The sequence below is a fragment of the Pyxicephalus adspersus genome, chromosome 11, assembly GCF_032062135.1.
Source record: "Pyxicephalus adspersus chromosome 11, UCB_Pads_2.0, whole genome shotgun sequence".
NCBI lineage: Eukaryota > Metazoa > Chordata > Amphibia > Anura > Pyxicephalidae > Pyxicephalus > Pyxicephalus adspersus.
The window spans coordinates 59,820,992-59,841,059 of NC_092868.1; the positions used below are offsets into that span (position 1 = coordinate 59,820,992).

General features: G+C 39.9%; 1 protein-coding gene across 3 annotated transcripts in view; it reads left to right on the forward strand.

The window, feature by feature from the left end:
* The window catches only part of KCNJ5 (potassium inwardly rectifying channel subfamily J member 5), a 42,395-nt gene extending 23,861 nt beyond the window's left edge, over window positions 1-18,534 (forward strand). For 2 of the 3 annotated variants that reach the window (XM_072426573.1, XM_072426574.1), the window contains 2 exons: window positions 12,232-13,181; window positions 17,755-18,534. In XM_072426573.1, the coding sequence (XP_072282674.1) occupies window positions 12,232-13,181; window positions 17,755-18,038 (1,234 nt within the window). In that variant the 3' untranslated portion in view covers window positions 18,039-18,534. Of the gene's footprint in view, window positions 1-6,916; window positions 6,958-12,231; window positions 13,182-17,754 lie in introns of those variants that run through there. The other variant, XM_072426575.1, reaches the window with a different exon arrangement.
* The last annotated feature ends 1,534 nt before the right edge of the window (window positions 18,535-20,068 follow it).

Below are 20,068 nucleotides of genomic sequence, written 5' to 3' on the forward strand. Positions count from 1 at the left end.
GGAATTTAGTATAAAGTTTTTGATTAAATTTAGAGTTGGAAAGGGGTTAGATTTTCTACATTATTCTTGTTGACATAAATGTCCTTTACCAATCAAAAAGCCAAAATATATCTTATAGAAGAACCATGTGTTTGAACAAAAAAAATAGTTACATAATAGGTTACATTCAAGTTGAAAAAGTCAATCAAGTTCAACGAGTAGGGACATAAATGTACAAACCAGCATAACCCAGATCAAACCATATATGCATGGTTGATTTAGAGGAAGGCAAACAAAACTAAACCTGGTTCAAGGAAAAAAAAAACTTCTTACTGATCCAATGAGGTAATTGGATGTTCCCTGAAATACCTGTCTCTGTTATCTTTATTTTTAATATTGGGTATCCTTTCTTTGATTATTGGGCAATTGTTGGAAACATTGAGGTTGGGCTTTTTTTGTGTTGCTTTTGGCAATTCAAATCATTCTAGTTTACTCCATGGGTGTCTTAGGACAGGTTAGCCCTTACCTTCCAATCCTGTTGTAGATTCCTGTCCTGTGTGGGTGACACCAGAAGGTCTGCGGGAAGTTCTTCCTTGCAGGAGATAAAGTGGAGGCTAAATCACACCTTTGCTGTTTAAGTCTTGCTTTCCTTGGATGAGTTTGTATGCAGTAAATTACGCCTTAATTAAGACTTTACTCCAGTGGGTAAATAAGGAAGTATCACTTTTTTCTCACATACCTTGGCTTAAAACTGCTTGCACAATGTGGTTTCCCACCTATTTCTTTTATTGTGGATTAAATCTGGCGTGACTGATGGTAAATGTTGTGGGTTCGTTGGTGAAATTTGATCATCACATGCTGCAGTTTTGTTCACTGCCCTGTTTACCTTCCCATAGGGTGGTGGCATGATGGGCACCAAATGTTTGCTCTGAAAATGCAAGTTTGTATAGTAAAACACCTCTTAAGCCCTGCATACATTTGAGATGCCCGATGCCATGAATATAATCTGTAAGTATCTGCATGTTTGTCTTTGAGCATCTTCATTAGGTTTAAAATTATTTGCTGTGCCACCATGCAATTTTTCTTTTAACATATTACATTCTGGTTACAGAGGAGAGAAACAGGCTTTATTCCTCTATGTACTGCATGCTCTGGGTGTTTTGCTATGTGCAAGGTTTACTGTTGCCCTACTGCAGCAAATGGGATCGGTATAAATACAAAGTTATGAAAGCTTGGTTGGAATGGCAGCAAATCGACTCCTCCACCACATTTACAAATCAAAGCTAATATGTTGGCTGCAGATCTAAACTGAGCAATGATGTACACTGCCATTCCTGATTCATTTTAAAGAATGCTAATTGGCTGGATATGAATCTGTGGTTCAAGTTGTTCTGCAATTAGCTGAACACTTCCGCTCCAAACGCATTCTGACTCAGGGAATCAGAAGACATTAAATTCAGAGAATCAAAACACCAACCAGGCAATTAGTCTACATTATATCTATGTAGCTCTGCTTTATTGGTTCAGCTATTCCTCATTTTTAATCCATGCATTTATTTTACAGGGGTTGAAGCTGTTCACCTAGTAAAGTGAATGTTTGTGAAAAGTTGTGTTCACTCAATACTTTACTAGCAAAAATTTTGCACAAAAATCATTGCTGGTGAATATATTCTATTTGTTTTTAGTAACCCGACCCCATTATCTTTTTAGGAACAATACAGAGTATTTGTAGACTGCAATCTTTAAATGAGATTTAATGTGTCTGGGCTCCTCATTCATTGTTGGTTTGCTTACAAGCTTTCCATGTGATGAGTAATGGGGGCAGAGATTTTAGCTATACCCGCATGATGAGATATACCTCATTAATGATCATTGTTGTATTCTTGTACATCCCCATTGCCAGGTTATTTACCCCGCAGCAGTTGGGGTCTTTGGTGGTCGATTCCCCCAACAATACTCCTCAGGGGGAATAAACACCTAATTGTAGCATTGTGCAGGGAACATGTTGAGCAGTTCAGGTACCCAAACTGCATCAATAGTAGATAATGTATTTCTGCTTATGCCTCACTTCATTACACTAATAACCATTTAAATGGGGCTTCCGAACTTCATATGTAAAGTGTGTGAAGTCTGTCTATGCATACATTGGTTTGGATTCAATTCATACCAGTTGATCTTTAGTAGTGCACGTGGCCTCTACAATTCTGATTAGTAATCTGCGTGTCTGTGTGGTGTGTTTATGCTGCGAATATATTTATCTTATAACTTTCACATTGCACAATATAGACTCAAGCTTCTTCCTCCCTTTGTGAAATTGTCAGATCTAGCCTGACCTGAAAATGATAATGACAAGATGTCAGCTGTAAATATAAATTAAACATATAAATACTACAGCTAAGTATTCATAAATTTCCCTTCATTTCTTTTTCTTCCCCTTGAATATAAGCCAGGAAATGCGGGTCATCTGACAATAACCTGACGCATATATTTGTGGGTCAAACCAGAGCATTCGGAGAACACAGAGAACTGGCCAAGCCAAAGCTTTGTTCCTAGTAGGAATTTAACCAAAGATGCAACATCGCAGAACTAAGCACTTGGCTTCAATGTATCCCAAAACAATGTGTGTTCTACATCACCGCTTTACTACCAATAAAACTTCTGTGACGGTAACTGGACAAAAATATTATACCTTGATATCTTAGGACTCCATAAAAGCCAAAGTGGTTTTCCTTTCAGTTCCTTTGCTATAAACATGTTTTATATTTGGAGTATGCCATAATACTGCTCCTATGGGAAAGCACGGTGACAGTCATTTCTTAGATTCAAATTCTATTATTCCTGATGGTTAATCTGCAAATGATTTATAGGATGTTGATGCTGTTCCAGCATTTAATAGTTTTTCTTTGATGATGATTCTTTGTTTTTCTATTTCTGTTTGTGTTTCTCACAATCTGTGTTAATTAAAATGATTTCTTAAATATAAAATCCTATAACTGTTTACACAAGGTGCTCCTCACCTGCCACACATTGATGTTAAGTTTCTGAAGAGCCACGCTTGTATCTCCGGGAGTGGAGCAGGCTAGAACTAATCGGTGGTCATTACACATTCTGGTTTGTTTTTCCCTAGTTTTCTTTATGTGACTTTCTAAACCTTTCCATGCAGGGTTGTATTCAGGGGCCATGTTGCTCTATGTTCATAAATATTGATGTCTTTTCAGATACATCTCTTTGTTACCAACCTTGTTACATGCTATTGTAAAACCTGGAATTATCTCTGCTTTTAGAAAACTAATGGACAGTATTATAATGTTATATTTTAAAACAATGTGAACAGGTTTGGTCCCATGGTTATCAGAATTTTAAAAAAATCGTAATATAGCTAACATAATACATCTAAAGTGGCTTTATTAGCTCTGGTCACTTGAATGGAAAAAACGTTCTTCACTTTATAAAATGACGATCACTACAAAAAAGCAGTGAAGATAAAAACAACACTTTGTGACCAATGGAATTCTCTTCTTTCAAAAGTGGTGAAGACTATTACGCCGCTAATTTTTTTACAAATATGGCAACCTGAATATTGGAATCGGCAGAAATTGTACAAGTGGTATTTGGGCAGGAAATTTTGTTATTGAAATTTTGTTTCTCCGCCATGTTTTACAGATCATGTGCTATGCTTTGGATCATGAGCTGTTCCACGCCTTCTCCTTACTTTTTTCTTGCCATCATTCTGGTAAAGGTTGATCTCATCTGTCCAAAGAATGTTTTCCCAGAACTGTGCCGGCTTTTTTAGCAAAGTCCAATCTAGGCTTTCTATTCTTGAGGCTTATGAGTGTCTTGCACCTTGCAGTGCTCCCTCTGTATTACTTTCATGCAGTCTTCTCTTTATGGTAGACTTGGATATCGATACGCCTACTTCCTGGAGAGTGTTGGTCACTTGGTTGGCTGTTGTGAAGGGGTTTCACCATGGAAATGATTCTGCCATCATCCACCACTGTTGTCTTCCATGGACGTCCAGGTCTTTTGGCGTTGCTGAGTTCACCAGTGCTTTGTTTCTTTCTCATGATGTACCAAACTGTAGATTTTACCACTCCTAATATTGGAGCAATTTCTCGGATGGGTTGTTTCTGTTTTTGCAGCGTAAGGATGGCTTGTTTCACCTGCATGGAGAGCTCCGCATGTTCCCCCCCCCCCCCCCCCAAATCAACTCCAGGCCTTTTATCTGCTTAATTGATAATGAAATAACGAAGGAATTGCCCACACCAGCCCATGAAATAGCCTTTGAATCAATTGTACAATTACTTTTGAGCCCCTGAAATGAAGTGATTGTGTAAATAAAGGATTTAGTTCCTCACATTTTATGCAATCTTTTTGTACAACTCACTGAATTAAAGCTGAAAGTCTGCAGCTCAACTGCATCTGAGTTGTTTCATTTACAAATAATTGTGGTAATGTACAGAACCAATAATAGAAAGAAGTTGTCTCTGTCCAAATATTTATGGATCTAACTGTATTTTCAATAGATGTGCAAAATGGCTTTAGAGGGAAAGATATCTGTGCGATTCTGTGATTCCTTTCATGCAGATCCTCTTTTCACCTTACACATAGCTGACATTTTATAGAATTTATTTTAGGTCACTTTGACAGTTGTTATGGATCTGAAAGATTAATTTGTTTTGCAAATACTTCCTATGGTTGGTCAGGAATTTCCATACAATGGCAATCTCTGTTAATTGTGAAGAGTATAAACAATTTGTTTCAGGAAGTTAATCAATGCTAATCAATGCAATTTTTATTTTTACTTGCTGGTTGCCTCCCATCAATTGGACATCGTTATAGAGTGATGTCAGGTTGCATGATGGGATTATACCCGGTATTTTCTTGTATTTCTACTACAAGTTAAAGTGTTTGTCCAGCCGAAAGGTTTTTATTTTCTTTGATTTTGGGTATATTGGGGACGAATTGGAACCTTTGTTAAGATTTATGACTATCTGGCGCTCCAAAAAGATTTTCCTTCACTTCCTGTCCTACTGACAACGGTTTCATTAGCAGGAAGTCGGGGAAAATCTTTACCAGGAACATGGACCGCAATAAAAAGCTGTTCCAGGGCTCCAGGCTTCCTCCCCTTTTTTATTTGTTTGTTGGAGATTTTTCCATGATAAATCCCCAATATTATGTAGCAACATAATATGTTTTCAGTATCCGGGGTGCTACAATTCTTTTTTGTCACTTTTGTTTCTCTCGTTACACTTTACTCTTTTGTGTTGTCCCAAATTGTTAGATTTTCCTTGTTTCCTTTTTGTTTTTTGTTTATTCCCATTTTCCCCCTCATAATAATAATAATAATAATAATAATAATAATATCAGTATTTACTCCTATGACAATCCTTTTAGTCTTTCGTTACTTTAAATTGGTTATTAGTTAGGGATAAGTACTGCATGCTTGTTATTTATTCACAGGGTTCATGTTCACCATTTTACTGATTGGGATTACAAAAATTTCACTTTATTTTGAACAGTTGTAGCAGTTTCTCTCCTGGAGTGAAATTGCTTAAATGCATACTGTTTCTCACAATGTACATTAGAAGCTGAAGCAACTGGGAGCCCGCCTTATTTCCTGGCTGGAGGAGGTCCAGCATTATTTAGCTCCTCCCTCCCCAGCCTGATTGGTCATTTAAGTTAGGTGAGTTCTTTCAATCATGAACGTTCAGTATCACATCTGAGCGTTACTACAGTTTCTCATTTTTCGGAAGCCATGTACAGCACCCTGGCAGCCTCTCCCACCAGCCACGCAAAGATCCAATATTGTCACAGGATCTAAAATGTACAATAAAAATGGAAAAGTTTTATTGAATAATTTCACTTGCATTTTGATGGGGGGATCTAGAGAAGGCAAGATATTTGCTGATTTGCGTTTTTATTCTACAAATCTGATTAATTTACAATATGTTTGGTTCATTTATAATAACAGAGATTTTGATGATTGGACTTTACCTGTAATCTCCCATTGCAGAGGTTATTTCTCATGTTTATAAAGTTCCTGTATATTAGGAAGTATTTCGGAGGTTTAACCTGCACACACATGTATAGATTGGAGGAGAAGCAGATTAAATGACCAATTTATTTTTTGATTTGTGGGAGGAACCCTTAGAACCTGCAACAAGCCCCTAAAGGGCAGCCCCATTGAAGCTCATTCTGCTATCGGTCATTGATTTGAGACCAGCATGGTGGGAGCCATGGGAAGGATAAACGCCTCCGGTCAGCTTGCTGCATACAGACGGGGCAGTCGCTGTTTGACTTCCCTTCCATATCCACCATGCAAACATCTTTTGGCTTTGTCATTGTTGGGGAAGTGCGATGTCAGTTTGGGATTAGGATAAGGCCTGGACAAGGGACTGATCACACATGCGCGGCCCTCATGCCCATCATACTATCAGAGTGACGTTTATCTGCTCAGTGTGGTCAGGAATGTTGTGCCTCCTCTGATGTGACAGTCCTGGCAGCGCTGGGCATTAGGTCGGGGTAACCCTTTCTGCTCTCTATCACTGTACTAAAAGATCCAGCAACCAGCACAAGGTAGGTAATCTGTAGTCCTAAAAAGCAGGTAAATGCTCACCCAAAGTTCCCAAATTCGGGTCCTTAACTTAATAAATGAATCTTTCCCCATCTCTGTCCCATATTTCTCTGAGACAATCTCTCTGCTATATAGTTTTATTTCATTACATTATTTTCTAAACTAAAATTTGATTATGGAAATCTGTTATTGTCTCATATTCGTTCTCTGCGGAGAACTCCATGTATGATCCCTCTCGCCATACACACTGTGGTCCTTCCAGCCTTTGTTATGTGAAAGGGTTAATCACACATCAGTAGGCAGAGGATGGGAATGTCAGAACACCAGAGGGATCTCACACGGAGGAAGAGACCAACTGTCACACATGTACCTGTGAGGGACCCGCAATCTATCACCTCCATAAGGTATGCATGGCATTACTCTGCTGGGACACAGGGGACCGGGGGCTCCAGATACAGGGGAGGGGGTCTCCACATAAAAGGGTCTCTAGATACAGGGGTCTCCAGATACAAGAGAGGGGGTCTCCAGATACAGGGGTCTCCAGATACAAGAGAGGGGGTCTCCAGATACAGGGGTCTCCAGATACAGGGGAGGGGGTCTCCAGATACAGAGGGGGTCTCCAGATACAGGGGTCTCCAGATACAGGGGAGGGGGTCTCCAGATACAGGGGTCTCCAGATACAAGAGAGGGGGTCTCCAGATACAAGAGAGGGGGTCTCCAGATACAAGGGAGGGGGTCTCCAGATACAAGAGAGGGGGTCTCCAAATAACAAGAGAGGGGCTCTCCAGATACAAGGGAGGGGGTCTCTGGATACAGGAGTCCCCAGATACAAGGCAGGGGGTCTCCAGATACAGGGGGTCTCCAGATACAAGGGAGGGGGTCTCCACATAAAAGGGTCTCCAGATACAGGGGTCTCCAGATAACAAGAGCGGGTCTCCAGATAAAAGGGTGTTCAGATACAAGGAAGGGGTCTTCAGATACAAGAGAGGGGGTCTTCTATTACAAGAGACAGGGGGACCTGGGTACCCAATATAAATGAGGGGGGCCAGGATCTTTGGATACAATTTAGGCTCTTTGTAGATACAAGTAAGGGGTTTGTACAATCCTGGGTAAGCTCTGTATTTTCTCTCAGTTTGTTGCTGTGGTCTGTTACAGGATAAATCGTCATTTTGCACTTTAATTTGTGAATTGGAAGGGAGCTGCAGTGTGGACACCATAACTGCATCTTGCTGTATAGATTGCCATTTACCTTTTGTGATGCTTATCCTTAGTTGTCTACAGCCAAAGTTTTTTGTGTATACTTTTCTTTCTAGAATGACTGCAAAAAATGTAAATGCACAAAAACAAAATATTTCCAGGTTGCACAAATGAATAGTTTTTCTAGGACGCTGACATTTTCCATGCTATCATGTATTTATATAGCGTCATCAGATTACCCAACGCTATAAATGTTGTATTGTGATCCATCATAAGGGAAGATGAGTGATATTTCATCCAACAAACTGAGAAATCTGCTTTGTCAGTATGCTGAGAGGCTGCCACAACGTAAACATGGTTTTGGTATTTTACAGCACTGGAGTGACGGGAAGAAGGAGTTTCCCATAGCAACCAGTCAGTTGTTTCATTAAGCTGTAGCCTGTAATGGATAAATAGCTGCTTTAGGCAACACCTCCGGTATTATCTGTTATACAAAATCTAATATGCTTGACTTTTTTTCTGCCCTGTGAGAAATCACAAATGTTTAAAATGTTGCAGCATGCAAACTATCTGACTAGGGTGGTCACACATAAACTGTGTGCGTATAAATATTTATATTTATGTATAAAATGTTTTTTTTTGTTTTTATTGCTTTTATGAGAAATAAAAATCTTGCTAATACCAAGCATACATTATTAGATGTGTTCCTCTGCCGCAAATGCTAAAAATTTCCCAGATTGAAAATCAGTAGGAAATATTCATTGTTTTTTCCCCCATGCACCACCCGATAGCGAAATTGTTTTAGCAAAAATCTAAATTAAAATCAGTTAGGGCTCCACCTCCGCTAACTTTGTTCCATTTAATGAGGTGCCAAGTTAAGCAGCTGGTGAACTTTTCTGATACTTTTACTTTTTAAGTAAAAAAGGTCAGAGGCGGATTTTCTTTGATTAAAAAAAATTCACATTGCATTTAATATCTAATCTAATAAAAACGTTGCATTGTTTATGGCGAGCATATCGGTTTCTGTAGGAACTGTCGTAACAACGTTTTACATTTAGAGTTGCTTGTTTAAATGTTTTTGTTTTATTTGAGGATAACAAATATAATTCCATGTAAAACGAGAAAGAAACAGAAACACTGAAACATCAATCAGCACAGAATAATAATGTAGAAACCACAACACAAATAAAATAACAAAACACAACAAGATAGAGACTTTGCCTGGATTTTCCAATTTGTTTCATTCTTCTTGGGTCTCTAAGGAGTGTGCACCAGGAGCTCCAGGCAGCACCAGAGGGTTATTAATCAATCCGGAGGTGTACCATAATGTCAATTCAAAGGAGAGGAGCACTCAGTCTATCTCCTGGTGATATTTCTATAAGTTGTCTCACTTGGGTATCCTTGTTGAGAGAAGATTCTAACCAGTCCATCTGGAAGACAAATCTGTTTCTTCTGGAATAGTGTTACTGTTGGGGGTAAATCCAGACTTTTTATTCACTAGAAATATAATCAACAAGAGTTTCCTGCAGAATCCCCTGTAAGTCCTCGGACTCGGGTATTGCCCACCATGGGGTTCACCAGGTAAATTGTGGCATAAGCTGCTATCCCTTTCCAGAAGGCTTTTATCCTGGGGCCACCTCCTAACCCGTGATCCCAATCTGCATCTCGCCCATCTCATCCCCTCGGGAACGACTTCTGTGGTGAGATATCGGCTCCATGAAAAATTCTGAGCGTCATTTCCCTGCACATAGAAGGGATGGCTGACCAGGCCTGGACAAAATGAAGACCGTCAAATAAATGTTAACAGCGTTTGACAAGAGTAGGCGATATTTCACCAGCTTTGCCTGCAGTTTATCTTTATCAACAGGAAAAGCTGCTTTTAAACTAATGCAACAAAAGCTGGTGAAATGCGTCTCGGAGCTGCCATGTATAACAAAGAAATCTTCTTACCTATGTTGGGGTCAATGTAGAATTATAAGAACCATCACCATTAAGCCTTGGGAAAGTTAGGTTTCCTTTACGTTGTATTGCATTTCGTACTCTTTTGTTCAAACCAATCGCATGCGCTCAGTGTTTCCTTCTCTGTTTTGGAGCCCTGCAGTATATCATGATTCGCTCACTGCCTGACAACCCATATTATATACTGTAATATCTCAGGACATTTGTCATTTCTTCACAGTGACCTTTATCCGCTTCCTGCACCTATTAACCCCTTGAATTTCTTCTTTCATTAGGCAATGACTTTGGAGCCTAAGTGGAGCTTTCCATCAAGGTTTTATTCTTCTTGCTCTTCTGGTAGATGGAAGGGAAGCTGTACAGGTTAAGCCATATAGTAGAAAAGTAATAAAAAAGATGAATTAGTAGAGCAGTGATTGAGAGGCTGCTGTTTCCATTTCTCTGACAATCCATCAAGGCTGAAATCCTTGTGTAGTATTCACGGAATTCCCCCGCAGCCCTGCATCAAACCTATGGACGGGATACAATGGTATGACATTGTATTGTTATATAATGATAATTCACATATTTCACCATCATCTTACTATGAATGTGTGAATGTGGCCGGCAAATTGTCCCTCAAGTACTATTACTAGCTGAATTGTTTTCTCTACTTTGTACACATTTTTTGCAGTGGCACTAAACATAGAAAACCCAATGCCAAATCATTAATGTGGATTGACAATTTTCAAGTATGTGCAGAAAGTACGTTTCCTCTTTGGCCAACCTTGGCATTATTGAAGTTGACAAAATGGTAACCTAAGTGAATAGATACAATGATAAAACCATAAACCGTCCTGGGGAAAATCCTGGTACAAGCCCCTTCAATACTAACTACAAATGCCAAGGCTCATTCACATGATCTTTATTGAACCAAAAGTCTGAAAGCCTATTCTACCCTTCAGCAGAGATCACATGATTATGTGCCAAGGCATTGAGATATGTATGCCTTATAATTAGGCTATCTGAGTGGAATTTTTTTTAATTATACAGATTTGTGTTGCTGCCTAAATAAAGGTGCAAAAGGAACAGACTTTTGGAAATGACTCATTTGGGTTCTTCTACAAAAATGTTGGAGAGAAGTGCAGTAGTCCATAAAACTTACACGGTGGATTCTGATTGGTAATGTGTTTTTCAGTCTCCCATAGGCATCCAATGACTGTTAAGGTGTGTATGGTCTGTCTGCCCCCAAATGAGCGGGTAATGTGAAAGGCAGACAGACATGACCGTATGGCTTGACTAAGCATCATGTCGATGGGTGCCATTGTAACATGGAGAAGCCATCATGACTGGGACAAGGCTAGCTTTCATTTGATTGGTGGGTGTCAGGGGAATTGTTTAGACCTAATCCTCTGATCTGCACGTTTGTTATCTGGTATACTTGGATACATATACCGCACTCGGCTTTTTACTCTTTATTGACTAAAATTAACCGTGTTAATGGAAAAGAAGAAAATTAGAAAGTGATTTGCGTTCATATAATGATATATTATATCTTTAAAAGATAATATAGAAGGACCAAAGGTAAAGGAGGAACGTTCAGAACTACACAGGAAATCTAAAATGGGTTATGATGGGACACACAGACAATATTCTTCAGACACTTTTGGTTGGGAGGATCTTTATTATAAGTAGCACATAATCCCCGTTCTCTAGGTGAACATGACATGCAGGTAAACAAGGTATGCTGGGATAAAAATGGTCAAGAAGTTCTATGCTGGAAGGGAAAATATTGGACGTCTGCCATGGAGTGTTAGCAACTATTGTGGTGCAGACGATACATGGGCTTTGTCCTCCAATATCTCCTCTGACCAGTTTCCATTAGAAATCAATGTGACAAGGTGACAATGCAGGAGCTCCAATTGGGGGAAAAAACATTTTCACCCTATAACCAGAAATGCCCTAAACAATAATTTTTTATAAGATAAGATTTTTATAAGATATATATAAGATTTTTTATTATATATTTTACTTTTTATAAGATTTTTGTAAGATTTAGGTAACTGAGTTTACTTTTACTCTGAAGCCAATATTCATCAATGTGAATCTAGAAAGTTTAAACAATTTAATTAATTTGAAATCTGTATAATCCATTGCAGTCACATTTTGGGAGAGCAGCTTGAGGAGGGTTAATCAGCTCCCTGAATCTGTTTTGAATATTATTCTAATGTCTGTGTTATGTCACTAGTAAGGTTTAATCGTCTAAGGGTGATTATTGGCTTTAATTCTGGAAGAGGCCTGAAATTGGTGTATTTGGAAATGCTTCTCTTGTATTATACATGTGTCCATGCACTGGGGTCCCAAATGACCGGACCACCTATAGCAGGGAGTGGGGTCAACTAGTGCATTGCAAATTGATGACAATGAAGTAACAAGCTTTATAATCTTTTCTTTGTCTGTGTATTTATTTTATGTTGTGAATTGATTGGTTACAAAAATTATCTGACATTTCTCAAAATGTTATTTCTTTGTTTCCCCCCTTAAAGGAATACACCTATAATGGCGCGAGATTTAAGAGTTTCCATGGAGCAGGATTTGGATGGCGATAATGCACCCAGGGAGCCAAAGAGGTTACCTAAACAGGTTCGTGAAGACGCATCTTTGACTGTGGATCGTTCATATTTTCTATCTGTGCAAAGAATGCCACGTCAGCGTTATATGGAGAAGGATGGCAAGTGCAATGTTCATCACGGCAATGTGAAGGAAACTTATCGCTACTTCAGTGACATGTTCACCACTTTGGTCGATCTCAAGTGGCACTTCAGCCTTTTTATTTTTACCCTGGTGTACACAGTGACGTGGTTATTTTTCGGATTCATTTGGTGGTTTATTGCCTATCTCAGAGGAGACCTGGAACATTTAGGGGACAAGAATTGGGTTCCTTGTGTGGAGAATCTAAACGGCTTTGTCTCTGCTTTCCTCTTCTCCATCGAGACAGAGACCACCATTGGCTATGGCTACCGAGTAATCACCGAGAAATGTCCTGAGGGAATTGTTCTGCTTCTCATTCAGGCCATCCTAGGCTCCATTGTCAATGCTCTCATGGTTGGGTGCATGTTTGTAAAGATTAGCCAGCCAAAAAAACGAGCCGAAACCCTAATGTTCTCCAACAATGCAGTGATTTCCCTGCGAGATGAAAAGTTATGCCTCATGTTTAGAGTAGGAGATCTCCGAAGCTCCCATATTGTGGAGGCCTCAATCCGAGCCAAACTCATCAAATCAAAGCAGACCAAAGAAGGAGAGTTCATCCCCCTTAATCAGACGGACATTAATGTTGGCTTTGACACCGGAGATGACCGTCTCTTCCTGGTCTCACCGCTAATCATTTCACATGAAATCAATGAAAAGAGCCCGTTCTGGGAGATGTCCCATGCGGAACTTAAGATGGAAGACTTTGAGATTGTGGTCATCTTAGAAGGCATGGTGGAAGCTACAGGTATGTAACCTTACAGTGAACCTTTTATATGGGAAGCCTCAAAATGTTGCTTGAATGGTTGTTACACTGATGTAGCCGTAATAGTTTGCTGTCACTTCCTGTGACCCCTGGCACAAGTTTACAGATATGGGAATTTACAGAAATATTATTATTAATAAACAGGATTTATATAGCGCCAACATATTACACAGCACTGTACATTAAATAGGGGTTACAAATGACAGACTAATACAGACAGTAATACAGGAGGAGGAGAGGACCCTGCCCCAAAGAGCTTACAATCTAGGAGGTGGGGGAAGTATCACACAATAGGAGGGGGATATGGAATGGTGGGAAGTAGTGAGAGTTTAGAGACAGAAGTTGGGTAGGTGAGGGTGAAATGTTGGGTTGTGAGTTCTCTTTTAAATAAGCAGAAAGTAGGAGCAAGCTGAATAGTATGGGATTGTCCCTTATATTTGAATCCCCATTCAATGGTATCTTTCACTTTCTTATGATCAGATTTCATGTATCATGATGTCAAGGTTCCTGCCTGTATTATGACAGCAGATTTATCCCCACAAACCCTTGGAATGGTAACAGATGCTCAGTCCTGTGCGTTTTGTGTCTGTTATATTGTTGTGATATATATATATATATATATATATATATTACAGAGATTATCCCGTCCTGCTCACTGAGCTGTAAGTGCAGAGAATTTGTAACAACAATAAGCTAATTACGCAGAAATGTTGGCGCTGTATGCAACATAATTGCTGTATTGGCATCATATCCTGTTGCTCACATTAAATAATAGTTCATACTCGGTCATAAGTAAGAGTTGTGTGTCTGCATACATTGTTTCCACCGGACTTTACGTTGTAATAATCTTTAATATGCAAACGTGCAGACTTTTGTTACCATACAAGTATGTGTGCATGTGTGTACATTGTGTGCATGTGTGTATACACCTTGTGTTTAACTGCCAGATAATTTATTATTTATTATAATTTTTTTGCTTCCTCCACTGTTCAAAGCATTAGAGCATGCTATTGGCGCTTCCTATGCTCCTATTTGAATATTTGTACTTTTTAAAATCCCTGATATTCTCTCTTTGTGTATACAGGCAGTATATAGGTGAGGATATAAGTATGGGGCAGAGGTTGGCAAACCCTTATGCCTCCCTTCCCTTTTTCCTGCCACCGGCGTTATCACTTCTGCCGCCGGGGTAAGGGGACAGTCTCTCTCTTCCGTATGCATTGCGAAGGGGAGGTATTTTTTTCCGGGGGCGTTCCTGGTGGGGGGCCGAGCCATCAGTGTGGGACTCAAGAGTGAGTCCGGCCTAGTGTGCCCTCCTGAAATGGCCTAGTAGCCAAAAAAGTTTGCTGACCCCTGGTATAGGGGATAACACTGCAAAGCCTTGTGCTCCAGAATGTCATCTGGATTTTTGCTTCAGATAAGTATTTGGTATGAGGGACTTCACTAGCTGCATGCTTGTCTAGTCAACGACACACAACATTGAAATCAAATGTCACTCTTTAAACCAACACTAAAAAATAAAGCAAATCTGGTCCCAATTTTATGTCCTACAGGTTCACTTTAAAGAAAAGCTACATTTGAATAGAGACATTTTACATATGCATATACTGATTTATTGATTGTTGTATTCAGTTCATAGAATATTATGTGGGACTGGTGCTGCCCAGATTTCTTCCTGAAGTTTATAATCATTCTGGGCTGTTAGATGGTATCTGGCTAATTGTACTTTATTATAGAAGAAAGGCCTGGCACGCTACTTCCTCATTCTTGTCTAACCGGACAAACCTGGACAATTGTCTCAGTAGGTCAGCTATCCAAAGGGTCCTCAGAAGGTGACGGAATGCCACCATTCAGGTAAAGATAATACAAAGAAAAAGGAAAGGAGATTTTTCAATTGGCAATTCAAATTGTATCAAATAATCACAAGTTTAGGTTACAAATAAACTGATAAAAAGTTTTTGGGTATTTACAAATAAAGTAAATGTTCAGTATCGGTCCAGCCTCCATACAACGTCATAATATGAGAAAAAGCTAAATGCCTCCTTAGCCCAACGCGTTTCGCCTAGTGGCTTCTTCAGGGGTAATTGTTGAAGATGCTTAGTTGGTTTAGATGAGGTTAGGTGATTAGGGAGATGAAGAAAGCAAGCGAAATTCCTGTAGGAGAATATTGCAGCGAAGGACTTGCTGGGTGCAGCGGATGCAGCAACTAAGCGTCTGCGTTCAGTCCTGATTGTCTTTAGGTAAAATGCAGTGATGCAGAAAAGAAAAATGGCGAGTCCGTTTCATAAATTTATCAGCATTGTTTGTCCTACAGAAATGGAAATCCATAAAAATGAACACAAAACGTATTAATTAATCTCTGAGGGCTTTTCCTTTTCTAATCTTATACTTCGTTTTGCTGACATTAAACATTCCAGTGGTGTCGGGAATTTTATGATGCATTCATATCCTGATTTGTGTTCTTCATTAAATATTATTTCCTCCTCCGGGATTATTGACCTTGTCATGGTGCACAGTGTTCCCTTATTTATAATTCTGATGAGCTGATGCATTACTGTGAATACTTTTATCTTTATATATTACATATAGTGACCTCTTCTAATGTAACATATCTTGTATTATGTCACCTCAGCTGCTGCTTTATTCCTTCTGCTACGTCAGATTCATGATTTGTGCTGCTTCATTTTTGGGACTGGTACACATGAGCAGATTTTCTCACTGTTACCCCCAACCATCCAATCGGAGGTCCCAAAACCCTGCACACACCAATCATACGCAATCACCGCACCTTCTAATATTTTCCTCTGTTAGAATTCTGGTTAGATTTGTATTTGCATATCATCAATCTGCCAATGTCTAATCAAACACCCAAATATTGGTTAATGATGATTAGTTGGTGGCTGACTTTTCCTCAGATCTGATCATCAGAAGTGAAAGGGCCATCAGTCCAATAAATGGGAACAAAATGTTCTCCCTCCGTGACCGATATAGAGATCTGTACATTGAGGTCACTGCTATGAAATTGGAATAAACATCCCAATGAGTGTTGTAGTGTACTGTTACAGCAGTGTGAATGTGATGTGAATGTTGTGCTTTTTCCATTACTGATGGAGCGATGATAGTGGGTCAGGTGATCATGTGAAATGTTTGCAGTGACTTTATTTAATGTTGTTTGGGCACAGGAGCCTATAAATCATTTCTTGACCCCTGCGACTCTCGGGTTAGCACTAAAACTAACTTTATTCTGTGTTTCAAGGAACATTAAGCAGGGCAATAAATAACACAAGCTGTTCAGTTACACAGAGCCTGCAGCTCGAACGTTTAACCCTCTGTAGCTGGTGCTGCCAGGAATGACAAAGCCAATGTTTCCCCATGTTAGGATATAAAATCAGGGTTCACCCGATATCCCGTGCTGAATGTATGGTGATCTCCCCAGTACCCCAGAAGAGATTGCAGAGGTTCCAACTTGCTTGCTTGCCATGGCAGCACAGTTGGATTAGTGGTTAGCACTCCCGCCTTTGCATTGCTAGGTCCTTTGGTTTAAATCTCGGCCAGGACAATATCTGCATGGAGTTTGCAGGTTCTCCATGTGTTTGTGTGGGTTTCTTCCGGGTACTCCAGTTTCCTCCCACATCCCAAAAACATGCAGTTAGATTGCTTTGCTTCCCTTTACAAATTGGCCCTAGGCTGTGTCAATAAGATATGACTATAGGGGACATTAGATTGGGAGCTCCATTCAGAGCTATCTCTGTCATTCTTTATTTAAATAAACTCAATGATATTCTGCAATGATCAGTATTTTATATCTGCTTGCAGTTCAGATTAAATTACTTCTCCATCTTGTTATAGTTATAATATTATAATAATAATAATTATTATTGTTATTATTATTATTAATATTATTATTAATAATAATAAACAGGATTTATATAGAGCCAACATATTACACAGCGCTGTACATAATATTGACTCTCCCTGCTAAAGGGAGTTAAACATCCGCTATGGATGCATCTAAGATTAAATAACTGCACCGACAATCAGCTTCTCCTACTACTGAATTTTATTGTATATTTAAAGTATTTTAAGGAGACCGCAACCCCAAAATCATCCAACAGGTTATAGTAAAGATAGAAAGCATCGTGGTGCAGAGTGAAAAAGAGAGTGAATGTGGGGGACTAGAAAACAATTCAATGTATAGAAAGAAATCTGCATGCAGCTTGTGTTTATCCAAAGAGAGAGAAGAGGGAACCTTGACCTTCCACCTGTGTTTGGTCCTTGGAGAGAGCGGCCATGCATGATCCCTACCTGTGTTTGGTCCTTGGAGAGAGCGGCCATGCATGATCCCTACTGTTCAAATAAAGTAATTGGTGGTCCTGGCTGTGGTGAAGATGCACTAACCCGCATGAAGCATCCTTGTGCTGTACATGCTGTGCTGTTTTCTATGCATGCAATTGTTGCCTGGCATCTATTTGGTGTAGGGGAAGGTTGTGCAATGTAATGGATCAGCCTCCATGGCTCTCATTCACCCTCATTGCCATTATTTTTGCCATCTTTTTAGGAATGACGTGCCAGGCCCGCTGCTCCTATGTGGACACCGAAGTCTTGTGGGGGCACCGCTTCACCCCAGTCCTTACCCTGGAAAAAGGATTTTATGAAGTGGATTATACAAGTTTCCATGATACGTATGAAACCCCCACACCAATCTGTAGTGCCAAGAGCCTGGATATGATCCAGAGAGGAGAGTACCCATTCCACCCATTTCCCTTCCCCCAAAGTGACGAGGAATCGCAAAATGGAGCAGCCGCATCTCAGGTCGCAGACCTGACGTCACTTCTAGACTGAACAAAATGTTCTCTCCTCTTAGTTTGGGGTCTGTTGTCCCTCCGGGTAAGGGGTTTGGACAGAAATCCTCTTCTGGATGAAACAATTTCTGAATGTTGGGTTGGGCCGTAAGACCATTGGTAGCTTTGTATGATGATGTCTGTGTGCCACGCAGCAGGTACTACAACCAAATGGTGTCCTAGGATTCCATCATCACGTCATGCTTAATACGGCCCCCGGTCTCTCCTTTGTACTGTCCTGAAGGGTACTGGGCCCTGACCTGTAATATTCTATTGTTATGAACACAATGATAAATTGTTCTCTGGTCCTGACGTTTCACAGTGCAGACTTTCAATGTTTCTGTGAAAATTAAAATTAAGAGAATAAAGCTGTTAAAACATCGGTTCATATACTTATTTTTATTGTCAGCATAGCAGAGCTTCATAGACATTACATATGAGGTCCAACCAAAAAAGAAAAACCTGCATGATAACTGACATATATATTATATAGTAACTGACAAACCTTTATATTATCTTTTATAGTAACTGACACATATATATTTATGTTATATAGTAACTGACACATATATATATATATAGTAGAACCCCTACAGACACCTGAGACCAAGGCATCCCCTCACTACTCCTTAGCTTCCTTGTGCAGAAACAATCCCTGTCCGTGTCTCACCTCCGCCCCCATTATAAATGGAATATTTAGTGATGATAGCCGGCATACAAATACCTTTATGACCCCTCACACCGGTGCATTCTGTGCATTACCATACATTGCATTAAGGCAGCAAACCCAAGTGGGTGCATTTTCCATGTGGAAGATTCATGTATTGTCAATGTGTTTTTGAGTGAATGGCACTGTGTTGTACCGACGCGTCATTTTTGGTTACTGCAACACAATAAAATGAAAGTGACGCAAAGCAAACCTGTTACTCACCTAGCTACCAATATCATTCATTGCACAATTCTGCTCCCCCAAACACAACCCCATCATTGTAATAAATAGACCTTTGTGATCTGCGAATAATGCTGGGATTACTTTTATTATTGTCTTATTGTTTTTCTATTTTCATATAATTACCTGTGGCTGTTCCTCTTCCATTCAGGTCATGTCCTCTCTATTTCTGTAGCACATTGCTCTTCATATGGCTTGTATGGTGCTTGTAGACAATACTCATCACATCCATGTAATTACAATCCATGGATTCACTCCAATCCACGTGTCCTGCGCTGAATATCCGGCTACTTACCCATCCACCTATTGTGCACCAAGCGGGTCAATGCTCGGAGCCTCCTAACTGCCTGGTGAATAGAGAAGCGGAGCTCCTAATACACAAATAAAACACTGAGAACGTTTTATTTATTTGAAAATGAAAAATCAAGGACCCACACAGCTCACAAAAACAAATGTTGGGCCCCTGTAGGTCTGTCACATAAACAGCACCCAAACAGCCAATCCTTGCCCGGGGGGAGATGAGGATTCATTGTCCAATCAGCAGGTTGGAAGAGAAGATAGTATTATTAACTTGTAGCTCCAACGTATGACATAGCGCACACTCCATAAACACTTAGTTGACCCTCTTAGGGGCTCATATTCCGTCATCCTCACCATGGTCTGTCTCCTGGCCTGGATCATAATGCCTCCCACATGACTCAGCCAGGAAACTAATATAAACCCAATTATTTTCCTTAAAAAGAAAGTTGAAAAATCTTTCCCACTCCCAGCATGCTCTAGGAGTAAAGCAGTGCAGAGCTTTCCAAAAGCAAGCTGATGCTCCTCAATGATTTGCCTGTTCTACCTCTGACTCAGCAGCGGGGGTGTCGGACCTCTGCAAAGAGACCGCTGCTTCCACACTGAGCAAAGCTTCTTCTCTGCCGCATGCTGGCAGGGGAAAGGCTTTTCTACTCAGGCTGTGGCTGCTTTCTAAAGAAAATTAATTTGGCTTTAAATAATGCAATAAATGTATACCCAGTCCTGTAGTCGTCCTTCACATCCCCCATTACATAATTATAGAGTTGGAGGTGATTGCACAAATA